This window comes from Numida meleagris, chromosome Z (genome assembly GCF_002078875.1).
Source record: "Numida meleagris isolate 19003 breed g44 Domestic line chromosome Z, NumMel1.0, whole genome shotgun sequence".
Lineage (NCBI taxonomy): Eukaryota > Metazoa > Chordata > Aves > Galliformes > Numididae > Numida > Numida meleagris.
In genome coordinates this window covers 14,637,605-14,659,377 of record NC_034438.1, presented here as the reverse complement: position 1 = coordinate 14,659,377, position 21,773 = coordinate 14,637,605, and the positions used below count along the sequence as shown (strand labels likewise).

Here is a 21,773-nt window from a genome sequence, read left to right as displayed (position 1 = left end):
CTGGTTTCCAGATGCTGATTGAACATTTGTGTGTACTACTGCTGTGTAGGAACATTATTTAGTCCATTATTGTATTAATTTTCTGTTGAACTCCATGAATCATCCCAGAACTGAGCTGAGTAAAAAGCCTTTCAGAAAATGTTGGATTGAAAGCCTGATCAGTAGCATTTAGCTGGTACATGGAAGTGGAATGCTTAAAAATGTGGTGTGGGCTCAGAGTTTGAATTGGGCTACAGAGTTACTTAACTAATCCCATTTTAGAATAATATGCTAAAGCAACTCTTACTGATCTGGCCAGCAGGTCATGTCAGTCTGTAGTAGCCTTTGCAAGGTGATTTGTACCAGTATTTGTACAAGCACTTCAGAAAAGCAGTCTTGTGCTTATCCCATGGGCTTAAACCATAACTGCTGAAGACAGGAGATTAAGGAGAAATAAAAGGTAAATGCTGAGGATGAAGAAACAGAGCAACCTTGGACTTGGTTTCCTCTACGCTTAGCAGTGCCCCAGTTTATGAAAATAAGTTTGCAAGAACCTGCATGCTGAATCTGGCCATAATACTCCTCTGAACCAGCAGAGGATCAGAGGAGATTGCATATGGAAGTATTTTACATAACTGTCACCCTGTTGTTGCAGTGCAAATGACTCCTTAGCTCATCCTGTTCATCCGCTACCCTTCTTAGCAGGACTGCAGACAAAAAATAAGCTATTGGACACCTCAAGAACTTACTATACTGCATACCAAAACAGTTTTGTTCATACAAAGACACCTGGGATGAGACAAGGGGTGTAAAAATGGGGACAAGTGTCTCTGAATCCTAACAGCTGCTGGTGCAAATGGGAAATAATATTGGCTGCTGATTGTAACCAGAAGGGGAGAGATAAGAAGAGAAAAGGAAGGGTGAGCACACAGAGAGAAAGAACCCAGGAAAGGAAGTACTCTGAGATACAAAACATCATGATTCAGATCTGTTTTAACAAAATACCCTACAGCATTGTGAATTCTCAGAAATGTGGTTCAGACTCTGAAGAAAGACGTATTTGATGTAGCTGAAAAGACAGGAAACAAGCTGCCTATCAGATAACTGTGAACTGAAAATTCTGGTCTGTAAAAGCAGAAAAAAAACTCTAATACACTCTTCTCTTTGGAGAAGATACTTTTTCCCTGAAAAGTGCACCACAATATGAGCATGGCCTCCTAACCAACACAGACACAAAAAATGTTTCACACTGGAATAGTAACAAGTGTCTGTTCAAATTGTAAGACTAATCACCTTTTTCTCCAGTGGAGGCATGCAAAATCTAAGACTGAGATACTGTTTAACAAGCTACAACTTACAACATTAATTGCATAGGTCCGAGATCTGACCTAGTAAATCAGTATAAATATTTGTGCTCTCCATTAAAGAAAGAACACAGAGGTGTTGTGGGGGCATGAGAGCTTGGGTTTCCCAGGGACTCTGGCTCTGGGAAGATTTGGGAGGAGTCCCTGGAGAGCCAAGCTCTCCAAGAAAACTTATGCAGAGTTTAACTGGCATCCCACCTTGAATTTGGAAAACATTTATCAGAGTATCAATCATTAAAATGTTTTGATATTGACAACATTTTATCAGTAGAAAGATTCGTACACCCTGGAGTTGCAGGAGAACTAGTAATTAGTGTGAAAACCAAGACTTAAAATGAACCAAAGCAGAGTCACCAGTATTTGTTTAGAAATTTTTCTCAAAAAGAAAGTGCCTGGATATCCACAGCCACAGTAACAAGTAGAGAATTCTGTGGTTTTAGTATTGATTAATGAGACTACATTTCACCTCTGCCTTATATTGATTTTTGATGGAAGTGCAGAGTGATGACTCTAGAGAGCCCATCATGGATCTGGGCTTTACTACTGCATGCCTTTTATCTCATCTGTGCTCACTGGTTTCTCCTATCTGAGGTAAGTAAGTCAAATACAGTAGCCACAAAGATATTTTAGTTTGTCTGGTGGCATAGACGTCAGAAGAGTATACTGCCTCTTAACTTCCATGTGTGTTCATAAATCTGATCTTGAACTTTGCATGTAGGAGTGTTATTTAGCCTAGCAGAATGTAGGATGCTAGTTTTTGTCCTTCATATCTCCTTCAAGTGCTAGTATGAATTTGCAAATGATGTCTGGTACTATCCTTTTCCATAGTCCACATTTGCCTCAGCCTTTCCCATCACTCTAGCTTTGATGGAGAACAAAAAACATACAGAAGGGAATGAGTGAGAATATAGTTGACCTTCTGGGCTGCAAGCACATATTGCTGGCTTATGGGGCTACTCTCAATGAGTTCTTCTCCCAGTCTGTAAACATATCCGGGATTGCCCTGACCCAAGCCTTGCAGTTGTCCTTGTTGAACTTCTTTAGGCTTACATGGGCCCAGTTTTCAAGCCTGTCCAGGTCCCTCTGGATTTTGAAGGTGTTATGACTGTTAATTTTTTTTTTTTCATCTGGCCCACAATTTTATGTATCTAAAGTTTACAATAATGAAAATATAAAATATTAGTCAAGCATGTAGCAGTGGAGTATGAGACATCCTGGTTTTGTTTTTTTTTTTTCTTTTCTTTTCTGTCTCAGTACATATTTGTGTTTCTCTTCATGAACACCCCAGTATTTCAAATTTAGTTGTGCTTTGTGCTATAATCCTGACAGTACATAGTAGGGAGAAAATTCCTAGTTTCAGTCCTACTGAACTTTTTCCTCTAGGTACCAGATGATTCTATTACAAATTGCCCAAAGAACTTTTTTGTGTTAGGATGAGTTATCGGACAGATTGTTTATTTCTTCCCCACTAGACACATAAAAGTGTTAAAAAATAAAGATTTTTAAATCTTTACAGATGAGGCATAAAAATATGAGTCATTTACTTATAGAGAAGCATAGGTTATCACTGAGGCTTTATGTAGCATAAATAATATTTTAATGTATCTAATTACCCTAGTACTAATTTAATTTACATTATAACAATATATGTTGTTATCGGATGTCGTAATACATCTGATACAAGTGAATTCTGATTTTTGGTGGAGTAAATCATTTTACGGTCACTCCATAATAATATGTTCACAGTTTACAAAGGTGTCATGATTAATAACAATAAACAATAGATTAAAGAGAAGTCTATTCTAATAAAAGAGCTCATTTCACACAGTTCCCTTCCTTTTGCTCAGTTGGTTGTGGGTGTGGCTGCTAGGGCTGTTTTATCCATCACATTGAGATCTAGCTCTGTGAAATGTCTTTACCTCCTGGAAAAAAACCTTTTTCTCCCCTGATATCTAGTGATCCTCCACTTCTCCGTGCATCCCTTGCTCCAGTCCTGGAGTCTGCTGGTGTTCACTGACAGCCTGGTATGGACTGCAAGCTGCTGGCTTGGGAGCAAAGGCAAAAAGGAGCATTTTACTATTATACAACTCATAATGGTACCCCTGCAAATGTGCTGATGAGTGGGAGTGGTTTCATGATGTCCCCTCCAGCTGCCAGTCCCATACAGTCTGAGGAGATACTCTGAGCATGCAGTCCTGATCCACCTAAGCACAAGCTGAACCTCATTTGTGCTTAAATGCTGTGTCAGACTGGGGCTGACATGCGTACAAAGAGTGAAAACTAGGAATAAATCCACCACTACCCAACCAGTGATCCTCATCAGAACTTAGTGAAAGAGGGTTTCTGGGAACTTATTCCAGACACTGCTGTTACTTCTTTTGCTTGCTTGCTAATCGGTAGAGCACTGACTCCTCAGTGTGGTCCCATCCTCCTTGCTGAAGTTACTGGCAAAGTGGCTGGCAACCAGAAAGGACAAAAGATAAGCCTTGTGTCCCTGCTGTCTTTTCCTCCTCCATCTGTTTTCCCACCTGTGTTTATACAGGCTTTCCTTCATTCAGCAACCCAGACGTATGTTCCAGGAGATTTTAACTCCATTTTTCTGTTTTTAACAGATATTGTGTTAAAGTTGAAGGAAAGCCAATCTTGTTAGGGAAATCCAAACTGAGTGTGTAGGATGTATAGAATATATTTTTATCAGTTACGTTAGCCTGGGGCCCCCATGGAGATTTTCGTTGTGTTTGTAGTTGGAGGGAGTTTCCTAATTCCAGTAGGCATGTGTACTCTATTTGTGATGCCTGTTGTGGTTCCCTCTCTCTGCTGTTTTTCTTTTTTTTTTCTCCTCATTGAGGATCTCAGTAGTATCATGCGATTTAGAGTCATCAGTAAGTTGATTTATAGACTAACTAAAACTCATATTGCTTTAAAAGTTTTTCAAATTCAAATTTGTCAAACATGAGGAAGTACACATGATTCTCTAAAACTATATTTTTGATACATGCTGATTTATGGTGTATGTATGAAAGTTGCTCTATGTAAAGTTCCATACGTAATGTTGTTACTTCTTGCATTTTTATAGGAGATAAATACATGTGTATTTTTAATTTAGGTAAGGACACATATAAGTAACTTCCAAATACCATTGTTCATCTAGAAAAATCACATGTAAAGCAGATCTCATCCCCATCTTCCCAGAATTAGGAGACATCTGATGGGATTGCTTTCTTTTTTTCTGTTTTTATTCTGTAGCACTGGTTTATCAGTGTTATTTATGGAATACTTCATATTTTTTAATGTTTTGTTTTGCATAAGTTATTTAATACCATTTTAATAGTTGCCCTTTCAAGCTTTAGATTCTAGTAAATTGTGTCTTGCATTTGCTTCAGCTTCTAGAATTCCAATTAGACAGAACTACTTCAACCTACCTATTATTTTTGGACCTTTACCCCATTTCAGAACAGCAATTGTCAGTATATTTTAGACCAGTGCAGTGGAAAATAATATCATGGGAAATGTTGAGTCACTTTAGATTACATTTTGCCGCTTCTTTCTTTCTGGGTACACTCTGGGTACTTTCTTTGGATGGACAACTTTTAAGGATTTGCAGTGTAATATTGATTATATATAGAGAAAATGCTGTTCAACTGCCTGTCTGCTCACTGCTTTACTCCCTGTGATTTATACCCAAACAATATGATATGATACAATTTTATATTTTACAAAAATACTGCAGATGGCTACTCATTATTCAAAGGAATAGTGAATTAAGGCTGTTAGGATTTATATGCCAATCCAGCATCTCACTGAAAATACATAATTAATTATAAGTAGCCTCCCTGATGTACTTGCCACATTCTAATGGCAAGTACACAATTAGACGCTTAAATATCTCCATACCAACTTGCTTGTAAAACACTTTTTAGGTGAACAATATAGACCATTTTTATAAGACTATTACTTGCAAGAGGTCATAAAAATGAAATGTCCCTATTGACTCAAGCTAGTCTGCCATTTTGAGGGTACAGTTTTCTAATGGTGCAGCATAACTCCTTGTACTACATCATGTTGTTCTTTTGACACCATATTTTACATAGAAAATACTGTGCAGATAGGAGAACTTCTAGTTTAAACTTCTGTTTAGACATAGTACCATTTTAAAAAGTCTAAGGCACTATCTAAAAATGCTAGAGACATTTTAAAGAAGTTAGAAAGAAAATGGCTTGCTCTGAAATCCTACTAGAAAGTAGATTTGATTTTAGTTTTCATATATAAATAATATAATTATTTAATAATATTATTAAAAGGAATGATAATATAACTCCTCTATCTAAATAACATAGGCTTGAACTCAAAAGATAGTTCTTATTCTGCAAATTCATGAATAGTCTAACTAATTTCTAATTTAGTATTTATAAGCAAGAAAATGAGCACACCCAAATTGTCACATCAGCATACAATGGAAATTTGAAGTGACAAACACAGATAAACCAAATGTTTTGCAAGTACCTTCACTTTGGCACAGTATAATGTAACCCAATTATATGAATTTCAATATTTAACCTACATATTTAATTCAGAACTGACAAACTCTGACCATTTGCTTAATAATTTAACCAGAAAAAAAAAGTGCATCATTTTTGTAGTTCACTAGAATTCAGCTAGAATAGTTTAATTAGCATCTGTAATTGTTTGTCAAATCCAAGATGGCAAGAGCCATACACTGAATACATAAGGAATTAACTGAATCTTTTCAATACAGAACAAGACTCCAAAAAAAAAAAAAAAAAAAAAGGCATAAAATGAGTAGAACAAAGCCACTTTTGTACTTTGACCCAACCAGTATAAAACTAAAGCTATATTTAGGCACATTATCTTGAAATCTAAGTTTGATGCTGTTTGTTTGATTTTAAATTAAAAATAAAATGAATATCAGAAAAATTATGAGGTTTTACAAGACAGTAACTGGCATATCTTAGTCTCTCATGGTAGAAAGAACACTTTGCTAAAGTAGAATACAAATCTATGGATACTCTGTTATAAATCGTACTGAAGGCAAAGTAGTGGCTTGCATTTCTATTTTACATAACGATCCCAAGCTTCTTTTTTATCAAACAGGGCTTTCTCCAAAGACTGAGCTGAGAAAATAGGCAAGATGTAAGGAACATTGCTGCCTCTGTTTGCTCTAAGCATGGGCTTTAACCACAGAGTTGCACTCTGCAACTACAGAGAGAAAAAATAAAAGGTCAGGATGTGATATAAAATGGCTGTCTGGGGAGATGACATGTCTCTTTTTATAGAGGCAGTTGTATTCTAACCTTGTATGTTTGGCTTTCTTTCTTGATGTAAAAGTAATTATACTAACAACCTTTCTGAAATGATTTAAATTTTACTGCCAATCTATTAAGCAAATTACTTTGAAATATGCTTATTGGTGTATCAGTAAATATTACCTCTATATTTTATATTTACCTTGCAGTAAATATTAGCTTTGTTACCTTATATTTATCTTATAGTAAATATGAGGACTTAAAAAAACAAGTTATATAACAGTTTTTTGAAAATTACAAGGCATTAGAGACTGCTGAAGATGGGGTGGCTTACTGCACCCAAGCCCACCTGCAAAATGAATACACAGTGAAAATGTTTTTTCTATATCAAATGTTTTTCTATATCAATTTTATCACAGTGGATAGCATTTTAAAGCTTCTGCCAATTTGTTTAAATGAGTAGCATATTATCAAACTGGTTTTCTCAGAGCTACTACAAAGCAGTGTATTAAGCCTTTCTCAAGGAAGTGGACTGATACAGAACAAGAGTTGTTTGAAGAAATAACATTCTCATAGGTAGACAGCATAAAAGACAAAATTAGATTCAAAAAAACAGGAAACAGCATACTTTCAGGATTGTTGACAGAACTTAAATAAATTTTAAAAATTACGCATTTCAAGATTTTTTTTTTAAATATTCCCTATAAATCTTATCAATGTTTGGGTCAACAAAAGTTAGGCAATTGTTTTGGAAAGAATGATTTTCCCCCAGGATATCTGTGCTATTGCCAATGAAATAAATGTACATTTTTGCCAATTAGAAATTATATTGAAGAAAACTAAGAATCGAATTTGTCTAATTAAATCACTTACCAAACCAAACATTAGATGTATAAACACAAAGATTAAGCTTTAAGATTAAGATTAAGATTAAGTGACAACTTTAGAGGGAGACCAGTATGGAAAAGAGTAATGGGAAGAAGTGCAGAAAAATAACTAATCATTCATCTCTATGTTAGATCAGGAAAATAGTTACAAAAATCCTGTCATGTACATTTCTCTGCAGGTGCTTCTAACCCACCTGTTTTGAAGGCTCCATCTTGTCTCAGGGAGGCTTTGAAGACAAAAGTGGCTGAGTCTGAAGGATACCTTTTGGTTGGGAGGGATAAATATAATACTGTTTGTATTGTGAGTGCTGATATTCCTCATGTTTTTCCTACTGCAGATTTCCCTCAAGAAGACTAAAAACCTTATTTTTCTCTGATATTTCTCTTTAGTATTATGTCATCTTTGTCCTCTCACATCACGTGATACATTTAGGACATTAGGTGCTGTCAGGGAGGGACAAATATTTGCAAAGAATTGCGTTCCTAACTTGTCATGACGGGACAGCTAAAGAGTCTAGGTAAAATTCTGCATTTTTAATTGTTACATAAATAAGAATGTAATTCACATTTTTTTCCATCTTTCTCTGTTTATAAAGTGGACAATTTCAACCTTGCTGGTCATGGCACATCTTCAATTCCTTCTATTTGCCTTGTTAAATTAAATTAAAAATCGAATAAATTAAATAATGAACATCCTGAGAGTTCGTGTCAAAATTTACAGTCAGGCATTTGAAATGACTGGAAACAGGCAAAAAAATGTGAAAGAAACTAGCCCATTTTCTTTTTTTTTTTAGTGAAATGACTGAGTGAGAGCAACAACTATCATAAATAATTAAATTAGACTTAGGTAAAGTACTCAAAAAGTGACAGAAGAGTGGAGCTGAGGCTTTAGGGAAGTTGCTTAGCTGTAATTGGCCATTTTCAGTCTTTCTTCAAAACAAAGACTTCTCATGAATCCTCTCTGGTTAATCAGTCTTTCTGTCTGAAGGCAACTTTACGGACGATTGCACACTCTGCAAACTCAAACTAACCAGTCTGTAACTCTGTATTTACTGTAACTAAAGTGGGATGAGGTATAGTTTTTGCAGACTTTTCTTGTGACTGTCCAGCTTACATATCTGACTGTAAAAGGCAGTAAATGTCTCAACTTTCTTCCCACATTCTGTCTTTTGCTGCAGTAATGTTCCTGTTTAGCAGTGACTATATTTTAAGGTTTCTCAAATATCTGACAGAATGGAGGAACGTATTTATCCGAGCATGACCTGAACATTTCAATTCTATCCACTCTTGGGTTTGGGGGATATCACTCACTACTCCCCAGCAGTCTTGATTATGTAAAAACTATTTTGCAAAATAACTGCAAAATAAAATCTGTATAGCTACCTGGCATGCCATTTAATTACTATTTTGAAGAAAATGATCGTTTAAACTGACGTAATGTACATTCTATCTAATCATAAGATGCAGTATTCATCATTTCAGTGTCTAAAACAAAAATGTGCATATTCCTGGGCTTTCTGCACTAGAGGAAGAGATTGAAAGAAAAAGATAAATATGTTATTAAGTTAGAAAATATAGAAGTATTTGATGTTTTAAAAACAAAGTTTTAAAACGAAAGACAGTTTAAAAACGAAGACAGACATACGGAATTGCATGTTAAAGCATCCATTATTTATCATACCAAGTAGCTTCTGTTTTCTGTATCAGCAATACTCAAGTCAAAAAAAGACTAGGAAAATGTTCTGTTTCTGAAGGATGTGATTTCTGAAGAATCTCTTTTAATTGTTTGGAATTCAGATAACCCTTTGCTAAAGAAAAGGTATCACTCATATTACCTGTTATAAAGTATGCCCCAGGCTGAAGGTTACAGTACCTAGCTGACTGACATGCCAAGATGGTGCCCATTGGCTAATTCCTGGTCAGGGTCATGAATCGTTGGTTTTAGTGCTTTGCCAAAGAGTTACTGTTTTGAAGAGTTAGATCAGAGAGAGAGAATAACCAAGTTCTGGGAAGCTTGCTTTGAAGTCTGTATAAACTCCAAGCAATTAAAAAGAATTACAAGACTTACTGTAAAAAGGTATGAAAGTATGTATGGATGGAAAGAGTTGTCATACATCTAATTTCTGTCCCTAACAATATTCTAATCTGATGTCCCATTCTCCTAGAATTTTCTGTAGTATGTTAGACTGACTGACCCAAGCTTTTGAATGGCTTTGATTTTATGTCTTTCTTCTGCTGCTCAAAGTTGCCAGATGGTCTGAATAGCTGCTTACCTATTTCCAGAGCAACATATCTGCCTGCTTCATGATGAAACAAGCTTCCTGCTGAGGAACTGAAGCGAGAGTCAACTGTCCTCAGCTGGAAGGACACTTCATTAGATCCTGTAGTGTTGAATCTGACAGATAATAGGAAACCTTTTATGGCTTTGGAAATGGTCAAAGCTCTTAATAAAGTGCTATGGTTTACAAATACATAGAAATTGCCGATTATTTTTACTTGGTTTTTATATGGAGAGGGCTATATGAATAACATACTAGTTAACTAATTTCCTTGTTTCTACAAAAAATTAATTTCTGTACCTAGTAAAGTGAACTTTTGCTCTAATTCTGGTATTTCTGTCCTTGGAAAAGCTGTGCATATGATACTAATTCATTGTAATTCATTTTCTACATATTACTGTATACCATTCTAAAGTAAGAAATGTATTCCATGGTGAAAGCACACTCACACACACAGACACACACACACAATAGCAGCAAGAAAAGCTTTTTTTTATTCTAAGGTGTAGCACTACTTTTATAATACTTGTTATCCACTATTGCCATCTAAAGCTTACTCCCTTAATGCTGATTGGATATCTTTGCTGAGGCATGTAGCAGTGAAGCATGAAGCAGTATTTTCCATCTACTGACATATCAAAAGGTAGCTTATCGGATCATCTTAGTTTGCCGTTTTCCCTGCGTCACGGGTACATTCTTTGGTCAACTAGTCCCTGTTCCTTCAGGGAGGGGGCCTTTCTCGTTACATCTCGTATCCTCGCAATCGCCTATTACAACACCATGGAGATAGGACTAGCTTAGTATCCTTTAAAGAACCAGCTGACCACTTGATTCATAACTGTTTCCTTTTTCAGCACAGTTTATCTGTTTGTGGACACATTTTGTGTGCAAAGCAAGTTTATATTGTTGTTTGGATTTCTGAAGTTGATTTCCAATCTCTAATCAAATGTTAAGGTGGCATAAAAAGCTCAGCAGTTATGTCTGGAGCATAATTTATAAGGAATATGAAATGACTGTTAATGGATAAGTGCCACACTGTCAGCTATGCTGTACTCCTTGCCAGAGGGAAAACAAAAGGGTTTTCTTAGGTCTGTCTTCAGAAACAGGAAATTGTTGTTAGAGCAACTAGTCCATGTAGTTATCCAGCAAAGACTAAGAAAGAAAGAGTTGCAACATCACAAATAGTGCTTGAGGTAATGTGCTCCCACAAAGAAACAGAAAGTTAGGAATCTCACAGCAACAGGGGAGGGGAAATTTAGCACCTATTGTCGCATATTGATAGTCCACAAGAACTGTGAGCCTGATCTCAGTATCAAAACTGTGGCTCTTAGAAAATGCCTGCTAATCCTAATTCTTCGAATCATCTTACTGGTTGTGTCACTCATTCAGGCTTTCCCAAAATCAGCTTTCTATAGTGTTGTCTTTCAGGTGTGTAGAATGTCCTGTCCAGAGTATTTTGTCACACTAGTGGAAAAGTAAAATACTATCCATACATGTGCTATTTTTTTTCAGAATAGAAATATGGCCAAGCTACTTTAGAAATTCAAAAACTGAACCCAATTTTCCTACTAAAATATTGCCACGTATATGTGTAACAGATGTTGTTGATGAGTTTTTATTATTGCAGTTACAGTCTTAAGAATTGGCTTAGCTTCAAACATTGATCATTGAGATTTTTTCTGTTGGTGTCTTAATGGCAAAAAATGGATGATAATTGAGCCCTTTTCTATATTATTTTGAGAGCAGCATTGATCTGTGGGACAGATCTGATGTAAGCAGGACACAAATTGTGATTTCTGCAGATAAATTAGATGATTTTTATTCAGTATGGTCCATAAAAACAAATGAATGTTTTTAGCATTGTTTGGTGTTTTCAAATAGTAATTTTTCATTAGTATAATGATTGACACTTGTTTTAGACTGTTCTAGGGAACAATTGTCAAAAAAATTAAGTAATTAAAGTAAATCTTGCATTAAGAGTTTAATTACAGGTTCACTGTAGCCTAATATACAATTATTAATGGGAATTTAAAACATTCTTATGTTTGGAAAGGAAAGATAGAAGAATTTGACACTTTTAAAATGTCAGCATGAAGGCAATGCATCATGCCAACCACAGGTAGGAAAATTAGTCACTAATATTCGTCAGGCACTTTCTTTTCATGTTAATAAAAGCCTTGTTTTTCCAAACTGAAAATAGTCTGTGCCCTTTGAGTTTTCCTGCACACTCCTGTGCTATTGTTTGTTGTTCACAGTCCATTTAAATGAATTGAACGTCAACGAGAGCATAATTGGTGAGGGCACCTGGTGTTCTTAATGGCACTAAGACAAATTATAAGTATACCCTGGAAATTTTCATCACTTTTTCCTCTTGAAGTCTACAGTTAATATATCCAGGATATACCTATATATCTATATATATATGTACGTGTGTATGTGTATATCCTGGATGTATTCATTACTTTTTCCTCTCTCCTCTTGAAGTCTACAGTTAATTTTTTATATGTATATAAAGGTTTTTATTTATCTAAAAGAACACAAGTATTTGATAGGAATATCCTTTTCAGACTCCATGATTTTCCTCATATCTTTTTTGTCCCATCCTTTCATACTACGTCTAACTAGAAGACTTTATTATTGATATCAAGAGTCTTCCAAAGAGATGTTTTTAAACCAGAAGTTGTGGGTTGACACAGTATCTTCAGAATGAAATGTATAATTTACATAGTGATTCATTCCAGTCTTCTTACTTGACAAGAGAAATGAAAGAGGAAAAATGTACAAAAAATAAATAAAAATTATTGCAATAAATTCCATGATCTCCTGGATGAGACCTAAAAAGTATCCTAGGAAACAGAGTGGGCATTCACTGCATTTAACTTCTCCCGTTGGGCAAAATGTCCTTCTCATTCTTGTAACTAAAATGCAGCGGGTGCAATCAAAGGAGAAGGGGTCAGAATGAGCTGGGGGATGAAAGAAGGAACAACTGACTTCTGTGTGACCTGGTTGGCTCTTTACAGTAAACAGTCATTTTTCATGGGTAACAGGTCTTGTGAGGGATATTGGGTTGAGACTCTTACAATACTCATTAGTCTGTAAATTCTCCCCAGAGCCATAGAGATTCAAGTACAATTTATTCTAGTGCTGAATGCAATTTAATGTACTTTGATTTATCCACTACTATTTAAGCACTTCAGCTCCTAAGCCTTCAGGGTTAGGTGGCATGTGGAAATTCTTCAGCAAAAAGTATCTTTACATTCCAGATTAATAAAAAATGTATTCTGTTAAAGTCATACATCAAAAGAAAGAACTATACTAGCACCTTATGCATTTGAAGTAAACACTGCAGAATTCCTTGTTGTTGCTAAGGAAAAATATTTGTATTTCCACATTTCATTGAGAATGATAGTTATGTTAGATATAAGAGTATGGTAGGAGACCATTTCCTAGTCCACTTCCAGTATTTAAATATTAAAAAATATGAACTCAGTGCTCTTAACAGCTAGAACTGCATAGGAAGATCTACCTCCCACCCTCCCTGAAACCTAGAATTCAGAATTTTTCAAAGTGTTTTCTTATTCCCAAACATGAAAATTGGATCAACTAAAACATTTATTTTTACAACTGACTTTTTAATTTTGTTTTGTACTTTAAAAACATTCTGCAAATAGTTTTCCAGTAGTTTCCAAACTTATTTTGAAGTCTCCTGAGAACAACATCAGCTTTAGCTGAATATGACAAACATTTCTACCTGCATCTTGTATTTTATCTTGTGTTAAATATTTTATATGTAATAGTAAACCTCATGTAAACTTTTCTAGTGTAAAATTTCATTGAAAAGGTAAGTGAAGACAAAGAAAATAACAACCGTGTATGCATTTTAAAAGTGAGATATCTTCAGTACCTTCAATTTGACAACTTTACAAACATAGGAGAACTTAAGTAATGTCTGAATATTGAGCTCTTCTGTTGGGAACATTCCGTGAGGTGGATTTTTGCATCTCTCTCATTCTGCCCTATACATTTTTCTGTTACAATTCTTTCACATTGACTTTGGCCTTTGTCCCATAAGTCTTTTCCTTTGGATTCAAGAATCAACAGTTCTAAGACTTGGACTGTTTTTTTAAGACTCTGCATATGGTTTTGATCTCACCTGTTCCACAATGGTGAATTCACGTTGGAGAAACTCTCAGAGAAATCCTACTAGACTAATCAAATGATGTAATCATAAAGGGGTTCAATTGTTTAGCAAAATGAGGAAAAAATACAAGTCTAAAACCATTAGTTTTGGCTCCCAAACTATCTATGACATAGAACTCAACAAAAGAAAGCATTTTCACTTGAAGCACTTTTTCTTAGAGCAGTTCTTGTGTTCAAAAATCATGTATTAAAATAGTAGAGAAAATCTGTTGAATGACTACAAGAATCAATCATTTGTGTTAGCTGAATATACATATTTTATAAATCAATAGAATCACTTGGGTTAATTGAGTCAGCAAGCTGTTGGACAACTGATGAATCATTTCTTACAACTAGTTTTTTTTTTAATAAAAAAAGGCTGGATAAAATCTGAGCTGAGAGTCACAGCTATTAAAGGAGATAGTTCTTTCTACAGAGTAGCAGAGAGAGAATCAAACACTTTTGGAATTGCCTATGTAACCTTGCATAAACAGCAGTAGAAAAATTGCCTCTGAGTACTTGTTTGCACTGAGTCACTTCCTACTGTTAAGTAACACACAATTCACTAACTCCTTTGTTTCCTGTATGTAATGAATTTTTCTCTCTCCAGAGATTTGCCTTTTGACCAAGGGCCGTCGAACTGCCAGTGTACGAGCAGACACATACTGTCGCCTCTATTCCCTCTCTGTGGACAACTTCAATGAGGTTCTGGAAGAGTATCCCATGATGAGAAGGGCCTTTGAAACAGTGGCAATTGATAGACTTGACAGGATAGGTATCATATTTTTTCTGTATTTCATATTAAAATCTATCTAGCATTTCTTCCTGGAGTGGAAGGATAAAGTGCCCAGATTAAACCTTTCTTAAAAATTTTGTTTGTATTACACAGAAATAAATGTTCTGTTGATCTACATATGTATAAGACGTGTCCAGACCAGCAATTCTGCAAGCTCACTTTTAATAAAATACTTTGAATTTTAGTGAGCCCTTGTGCTTCTCTGAGAATTATTTTGTATAGTTTAATTATTTATTAATCCTATATATTTCTTTTGCTGCCCTCAGCAATTCATGGGTTTTATGCAGTTTAGTAAGCCACAGATGACATTTTCCCACGTAAACAGTTTAGAGATAACATCTATAGTGATGAGAAGAGCTGAAGTCTCTCTGCACTCTCAAAACCTGTGTTTATTGAAGTGAGCTAATCCCTTGCAGCAGGGCTCTCGTTTTCCTCACAACATGGGCACTGTTAGCATTGATGACTGCACACTGACATTACTCAGATCTGCTTGCAATCAGAAAAGCAGGCCAAGGATATCCGAGTGAAAGGCAGAATGATATGGCAGATTCTCAAAATAAGAGTGTTGCTGTTGTGCAACCAGCCATTCTGGACCTCTCTAGTACGATGTATTAGATAAAATATATGGCTTTAGATAGAGAGAAATGCACTCTGATTGTCTTCCCTGACGCTGGTTTTAAAATTCAGCTATTCACAAAATATCTTTTATCCTGTTTTTGATGTTGCTTCCTTAACTTCACAAGAAAATTCCAGTGTGAGAATTTCCCCATATACAGATAAGTCTTCAGTTTCTTCAAAGGGAATTCAGAATGATTTGCAGAGCATTGTCATTGTGCTGTCTATTCAAAGCTGAAATGTGATTTGGAAGAAAACGTATTTGTGTTTTCTTTGTTATAGCAGGAGTAAAGAATTGAAATACACATACAGGTTTATAATATTGAGGAGATCTATTTTATTATTTTGGATTAGGATTACTCATTATATTAATTTATCTTATTAAGAATTTTCACACCCTTACAATTTGTCCTCCAAGGGTCTCTGGAAATGCAGTCCAATTCCTAAGTAATATGTGCTTAAATAATACTAGTATTAAAGGGCAGTCTGCTCTTGTAGTGGTAATCCAATCTGAAGTGCTATCTTTACAACACAAAATCTACACAGCACAAAAGATAAAATGCAAACTGTCGTATCTAAAACAGAGATAACTCAGTGCAGTTGTATGCCTGTGTATCTGATGACAGAAAATCGTGTCTGCATCTTGCAGACACTGAGAGCATCAAGCAAACATGAGGACACAGAGAAGAGATCAGTACGCAGTATACAGCCTGCTGTTTGTGTAAGCGGGTATTGCATTAGCAGTGAGTTCGTATTAGTTCACACACATAAGATAAGACGATTTCTTGTAAACTAATGGTCAGTGGGTACTAATAGCTAATAATTAGTTCCAGGGAATGTACTAAATGACAGATGTATTTATAACTTATGTAACAGTTATGTGGAAATTAGGACAGTATTGCAATGAGAAAGATGTTATGTATTCAGAGCCTGGTGGCTTTTTCCACCCTGTTGTTCAGTAAATTACCATGGTTACATTTTCAGAGTAATTGTAATAATGGCAATGCACTACAAATGATGGGCCACAGAAAGTTCAGGTGTCTGAACATGGCGTGTTATTATAGCATGCAGTTCTGGAGCAGAGAGATGGAGAGCAGATTGTGAGTGAAGGCCACAGGCAGTTGCAATGCTGATGTACTCGTCAGTGATGGTAACCAAAGCGCAAAGTCATCATGTCCAGCTGGCTAATTATTCTGCTTGTCTGTGCAGGGAAGAAGAACTCCATCCTCTTGCAGAAGTTCCAGAAGGACCTCAACACTGGGGTGTTCAACAATCAGGAGAACGAGATCTTGAAGCAGATTGTCAAGCATGACAGGGAGATGGTGCAGACCATCGCCCCAGTGAGCTTGCAGCAGATGCCCGCGCTGAACTCCAGCAGCTCCACCACCTCCTCATCGCGCGTCAGGACGCAGTCCCCTCCTGTTTACACTGCTGGCAGCCTGTCCCACGGAAACCTGCACTCCCCCTCACCCAGCACGCAGACACCCCAACAAGCCGTTATCCTCTCGCCCTGCTCCTACACCACTGCCGTCTGCAGCCCACCCGTACAGAGCCCCCTGGCCGGCCGAACTTTCCAGTATGCCTCACCCACAGCCTCGCAGCTCTCTCTCATGCAGCAGCAGCCTCAGGCAGCCCAGCTGCCACCGGGCACTGCACCCAAGAATGAGGTCCACAAGAGCACCCAGGCCCTCCACAACACCAACCTGAGCCGGGAGGTGCGGCCCCTCTCTGCCTCGCAGCCCTCCCTGCCTCACGAGATCTCCACCCTGATCGCGAGGCCTCACCCCACCGTGGGGGAGTCCCTGGCCTCCCTTCCGCAGCCGGCCCCCGGTACCAGCGCTCCTCCAGCCAGCCGGGCCACCGTCCCCCAGCGAGTCTCTCTCTTCCGACAGATGTCCTCGGGAGCCATCCCTCCAAACCGGGGGGCCATGCCGCCCGCAGCCCCCCTGCCAAGGGATTCTTCTGCAGTCTTAAGCACAGAGCCCGAGGGAGACAAGCCACGGTTTGCGTCAAACTTATGATCCCTGGTGACTGCGAGAAGCAGACTTGCGACAAACTGAGAGTGGTCCTGGGAACTGTTTTAGCCTGTTTCCTCATGTACCCCAGCAGTCTACTATGAGAAAAATACTTTAGACAGCTTTGCCCTACATAACGAATGTAACGTTTATATATATATATAATATATATATATCCAAAAAAAAGGGATTAAGAAAACTTGTTTGAATTCATGTCTTCCTTTCTAGAAATTACTAAAGAAATCTAAATTCAGCTTTAAAATTATTTATTTTTAATGTGTCAACTTTAAAACCAATCTAACAGATTTCTCTGTTCACGAGGTTTCCTGTTTCCATGGGAAAATTGTCAACATAGGAACAAATTTCAAACAAGTATAAAACAAATAACCTAACTAAAACATAGCACTGACTGAGTGGTATTCTGAAACTGTCCTTATTTCGTTTGTTCACCCATATTGTTAATAATTTCCTGTGAAGAGTTCAGTTGTTGTTTCCCATTGCGTCTCCTACTTTAGCACTTTCCATTCAGAATTAGATTGACAAACTAAGGCAGGCACTAGCGCTCCTCTGAATAGGTTGTAGCCTCACACCACGTCAACCCTTCTGTTGTTTCAGAAAACTGGGTGGACTTCCTTCTCCACATTGCAAAAGACTTTTACAAAGACTATTGCCATTGTAAATACCTTTTTAGACCCAAACAAAAATAGCTGCTGTGTGGTGTACCATTGCAAGATCTTTGTTTAGGAATTTAGGTTCAACACTTCAAAATTTACTGTTTTAAAGTTTCTTAAAGCTAAGTGCAACACAACTGTTGAATTGTAATGCAATGGCTTAAAACCTACAATGTTACTTTTACATGCAATGTTTTATGCAAAATTGTACGCTTGATCCTGCAAACCGCTTGTACTTCACCAGTACCATCACTTTTCTTCTCCTTGCCCTAAATAGCATCCCAAAATATTCCATGCATGCTTTGGAAAAAAAAAAAAGGACGAAAAAAAAAAAACACAATAAAAATAGGTTCAGTCAGCCATTGTAGGAAAAGGCTTTATGGTATCTTAGAAAATAATAACCATTCACTGATTGTGTCTACCTTAAAATTCCTATAATGCTGACTTTGAATCTCTGGTTTAAGTCTAGAAGTGAGATTTTTCATTTAAATAATTATTTGTAAACCACAGCTTGATTTAGGCTTTCAGGTGCTTTCTGTGTCTTCACTGTAGTTTTGTAGTTGACTGTGGTGTTAATTTAAAAAAATAAATATAATATAGCATCAAGTCTGTCTGGAAATGCACGATTTGCTCTTTGTATATTGTAATTAAATGGATAGTATATCCTAAGGCATGTAGTGTCAAACATAGCCCATAGGTATGAGGTTTATTATTTTTTATGTCTTCAAAACAGAAAGGAGATGGTAACAGAAAGCAGGGTTAAAGCATACTGTTTTGTGAATGTTTTGTTTTGTTTGCTCAAATCTTCATGTTATCTTATCCACAAAAAAAAGTGATTTCGTAATCATTTGTGCCTGATTTACACACATTAAATAGAGATTGAAATTACGTGTGTCATTTTAACTCATTGAATATCAGCATTATGGATATGATGCAAGCATAGATTTTGATCCTTAAAACTCAGCTGACTCATGTTAAGGATGTGCATGGAAAGGAATTCTTCTTTTCCCATTAATGCTGAGTTTAACAATGCATGGAAAAATTAAGTAACATCACAAACTACGTAATGCAGTGAATCCAGATGTACTTGAGAGCCAAGTAAACACTCTAAAGCTAACAGAGCTTGAACCCATGCTGCCTGTTAAGCCTTTTACAAAAATTGTACATCAAATAAAATTTAAAAAATATATATTTTTCCAGTTTCTGCTGACTCCCACTCACCAGTAAAAACAACGTAATTAACCCATTAACATGCTGCTGCCATTAATCCACGTGGCCCAGAGTAGTCTACGAGGAAGCGATCGTTTTAATGGGTTTGGAACATTATGGATACGCTGCAAGACCATTTATTTCTCAATACAATACCCCCTATATTATTTTAATGCTAACAAATTCTGTCAAGTAAGATCATATCCTGATCTTTCAAACTCTTTAAGGTTTACATTTAATAGGAGAAATGGGGTTATTAGCAAAATATTTTTATATATATTTTTATTTTATTTTAAGCACTATGAAGAAATATTAATTCACATGGTCTTTCAGTGAAACCATAAATAATTTTTAATGACTTTGTAATAGAGTGGACAATATCTAGGCTTTGTATGTTAATTCAAAAATAAATGGTACAGGGTATAAAATTATATACGTATATATATAATGTATGTATGAATGTATATATATTTAGATTAAGAACCAAATGACTCACATTCCTGTAATATAAAGGTCCATTGCTAGTTTCCGAACTGACCTATTTTCTCTGTACATAAGTAAGCCCATAAGTATGAAATCTTACATCTGTACAGGATGAAATGTATTAACGAAAAAGGTTGGATCTTACTGCTGCTGAGAAGACTATAGACCTGATTCTTACAATAACTATCATTGGGGATGAATTAGATATTTTTTTCTTTTGTCTTTGCTCAAAGCCATAAATAAATATATATAAAAGATTATTAATAAATTGAAGAAAATTTAAAAAATAAAACCATGAATATTTCCTTTTGTTCCGATATGTTTATAAGTTAGCAGGTTTTGGTTTACCATGACAGAACCATCTGCTTTTCCCATTTCTCTATTCTTAGCCTCAGAACTGATGTGCACCAAGTATGGGGAGGTGAGGAAAAATGAGTAATTATGTGCACTGTAGGTAGATCTTAGAAATGTGAAGATATTACATGATGTACTCAGTCAATTCCTAAGCAGTACTGGTCTGGTAGATTAGAGGAACTAATTGTGCTAAAAAGCATTATCTGCACAAAATTATTGTTTAAGCTATTACCACTAAACTGTAACATTTCTTGAGTTATGGTTAATAAACTGAGTAAACTCAAGCTTACTTGTATATAAAATTGAAACTATCTCAGTGGAGAATCCCAGGTTATTAGTGCAACTTACAAAAACTGCAATCTGTCATATTTTCACTTTTATCTTACTATTTATGCTGGGCCCAAATAATACAGCTTTGAATTTTCGTAAAACTTAGGATTTCAAGGGACAATTTGTGTAGAAGTATTATTCATTATTACACTGTAGATGACTGTAAGTGAAGAAAAAAAATCCATTCAAGACAGTAGATTTTTGTGTAGTAGCTTCAGAGGGAGCAATTTAATGTTAAGTTGAATGACTATGATTTTAAGCAAGTATGAATAGCTGCATTTTCAAATTGCACCCTAAAGTCAATGATTTCATTACTATTTAATTCATTTTTGTTTTGCTTTACTAAGATTTAACTCCTGTCCAATTATAGTCAATGGAATGATTTCCAAAAAGACTAGCATTTCCAGTAATTTGAGTATCAGAGTAGAAGCTTGTTGGCTAGCAGCAAAATTCTGTTTAGAAATTATGGCTCTGACCTTCAGAGAACAATGCAGTACATTCTGAGACAGGTTATAAGAATCGGGTGCATGCAGTTTATTTTTTTAGTGGATTTGGCCTTCCTCCTCCTTTTTTTTTTTTTCTTGAACAGGGGGAATTAAAACAGTATTATTGCCTTAGAACATATCCTCTGACAAATACAAATACATGTGAAATTTTAATCTACACTTTTCTACTAGCAGTCAGTACCCTGTGCTCCTTTGCATACCTAACACTTTGAATCACTCATTTCATTGGTGTGGTGTGTCATACAGTCAGGTGGCATAACTTCTGGTCCATGGTAACATTTCTATCACCTCTACGAGCACAGGCAAGATCTCAAGAACTTACACTAACACTGAAGGTTTCAGGTCAAGGTGTTGGAACATCAGAAAGCAAAACACAGTGGTAAGAGACTAGCAAGTTGTCCACGTAGATGAAGTAATTTTGAATCTGTCCATGTGCCTTGCATGTATATTTGCAAAACTTCTACGGGTACATACATCCCCTTTAAAAGGTATATTTTGTGATAAGACATTTTGCAGATCATTTAGGATGTATGCAGTCACTCAGATGATCCCAGACTCAGGAATACATTTGCACTGAGATTAAACTTTGCTCCATCCTTGGAACTGTTACAGATACATGGTGTTCTTTCGCCTGCTTGCAGAAGCCATATTTCTCACTATCTTCCAGTTACATGTCAGATTTGGCATGTCAGATTTGCCTGTACTCTGCCTTGAGGACCGTGCAGCACTGAATTAGTTTTTACTGAAAGGCTGTTGGCAAAGATGGATCGAGTAGGACAAAATGGAAGAGAAAATGCCAGACCCCAGCTTATTTCTATAACCAGTTCAAATTTGCTGTGCAT

The 21,773-nt window shown here is 36.3% G+C and overlaps 1 protein-coding gene across 1 annotated transcript in view; it reads left to right on the top strand.

Moving 5' to 3' along the window:
* HCN1 (hyperpolarization activated cyclic nucleotide gated potassium channel 1) overlaps positions 1-20,033 on the top strand; it is a 202,374-nt gene extending 182,341 nt beyond the window's left edge. The window contains exons 7-8 of the mRNA XM_021381011.1: positions 14,563-14,727; positions 16,573-20,033. Coding sequence (XP_021236686.1) covers positions 14,563-14,727; positions 16,573-17,384 — 977 coding nt within the window. The 3' untranslated portion in view covers positions 17,385-20,033. The remainder of the gene's footprint in view (positions 1-14,562; positions 14,728-16,572) is intronic.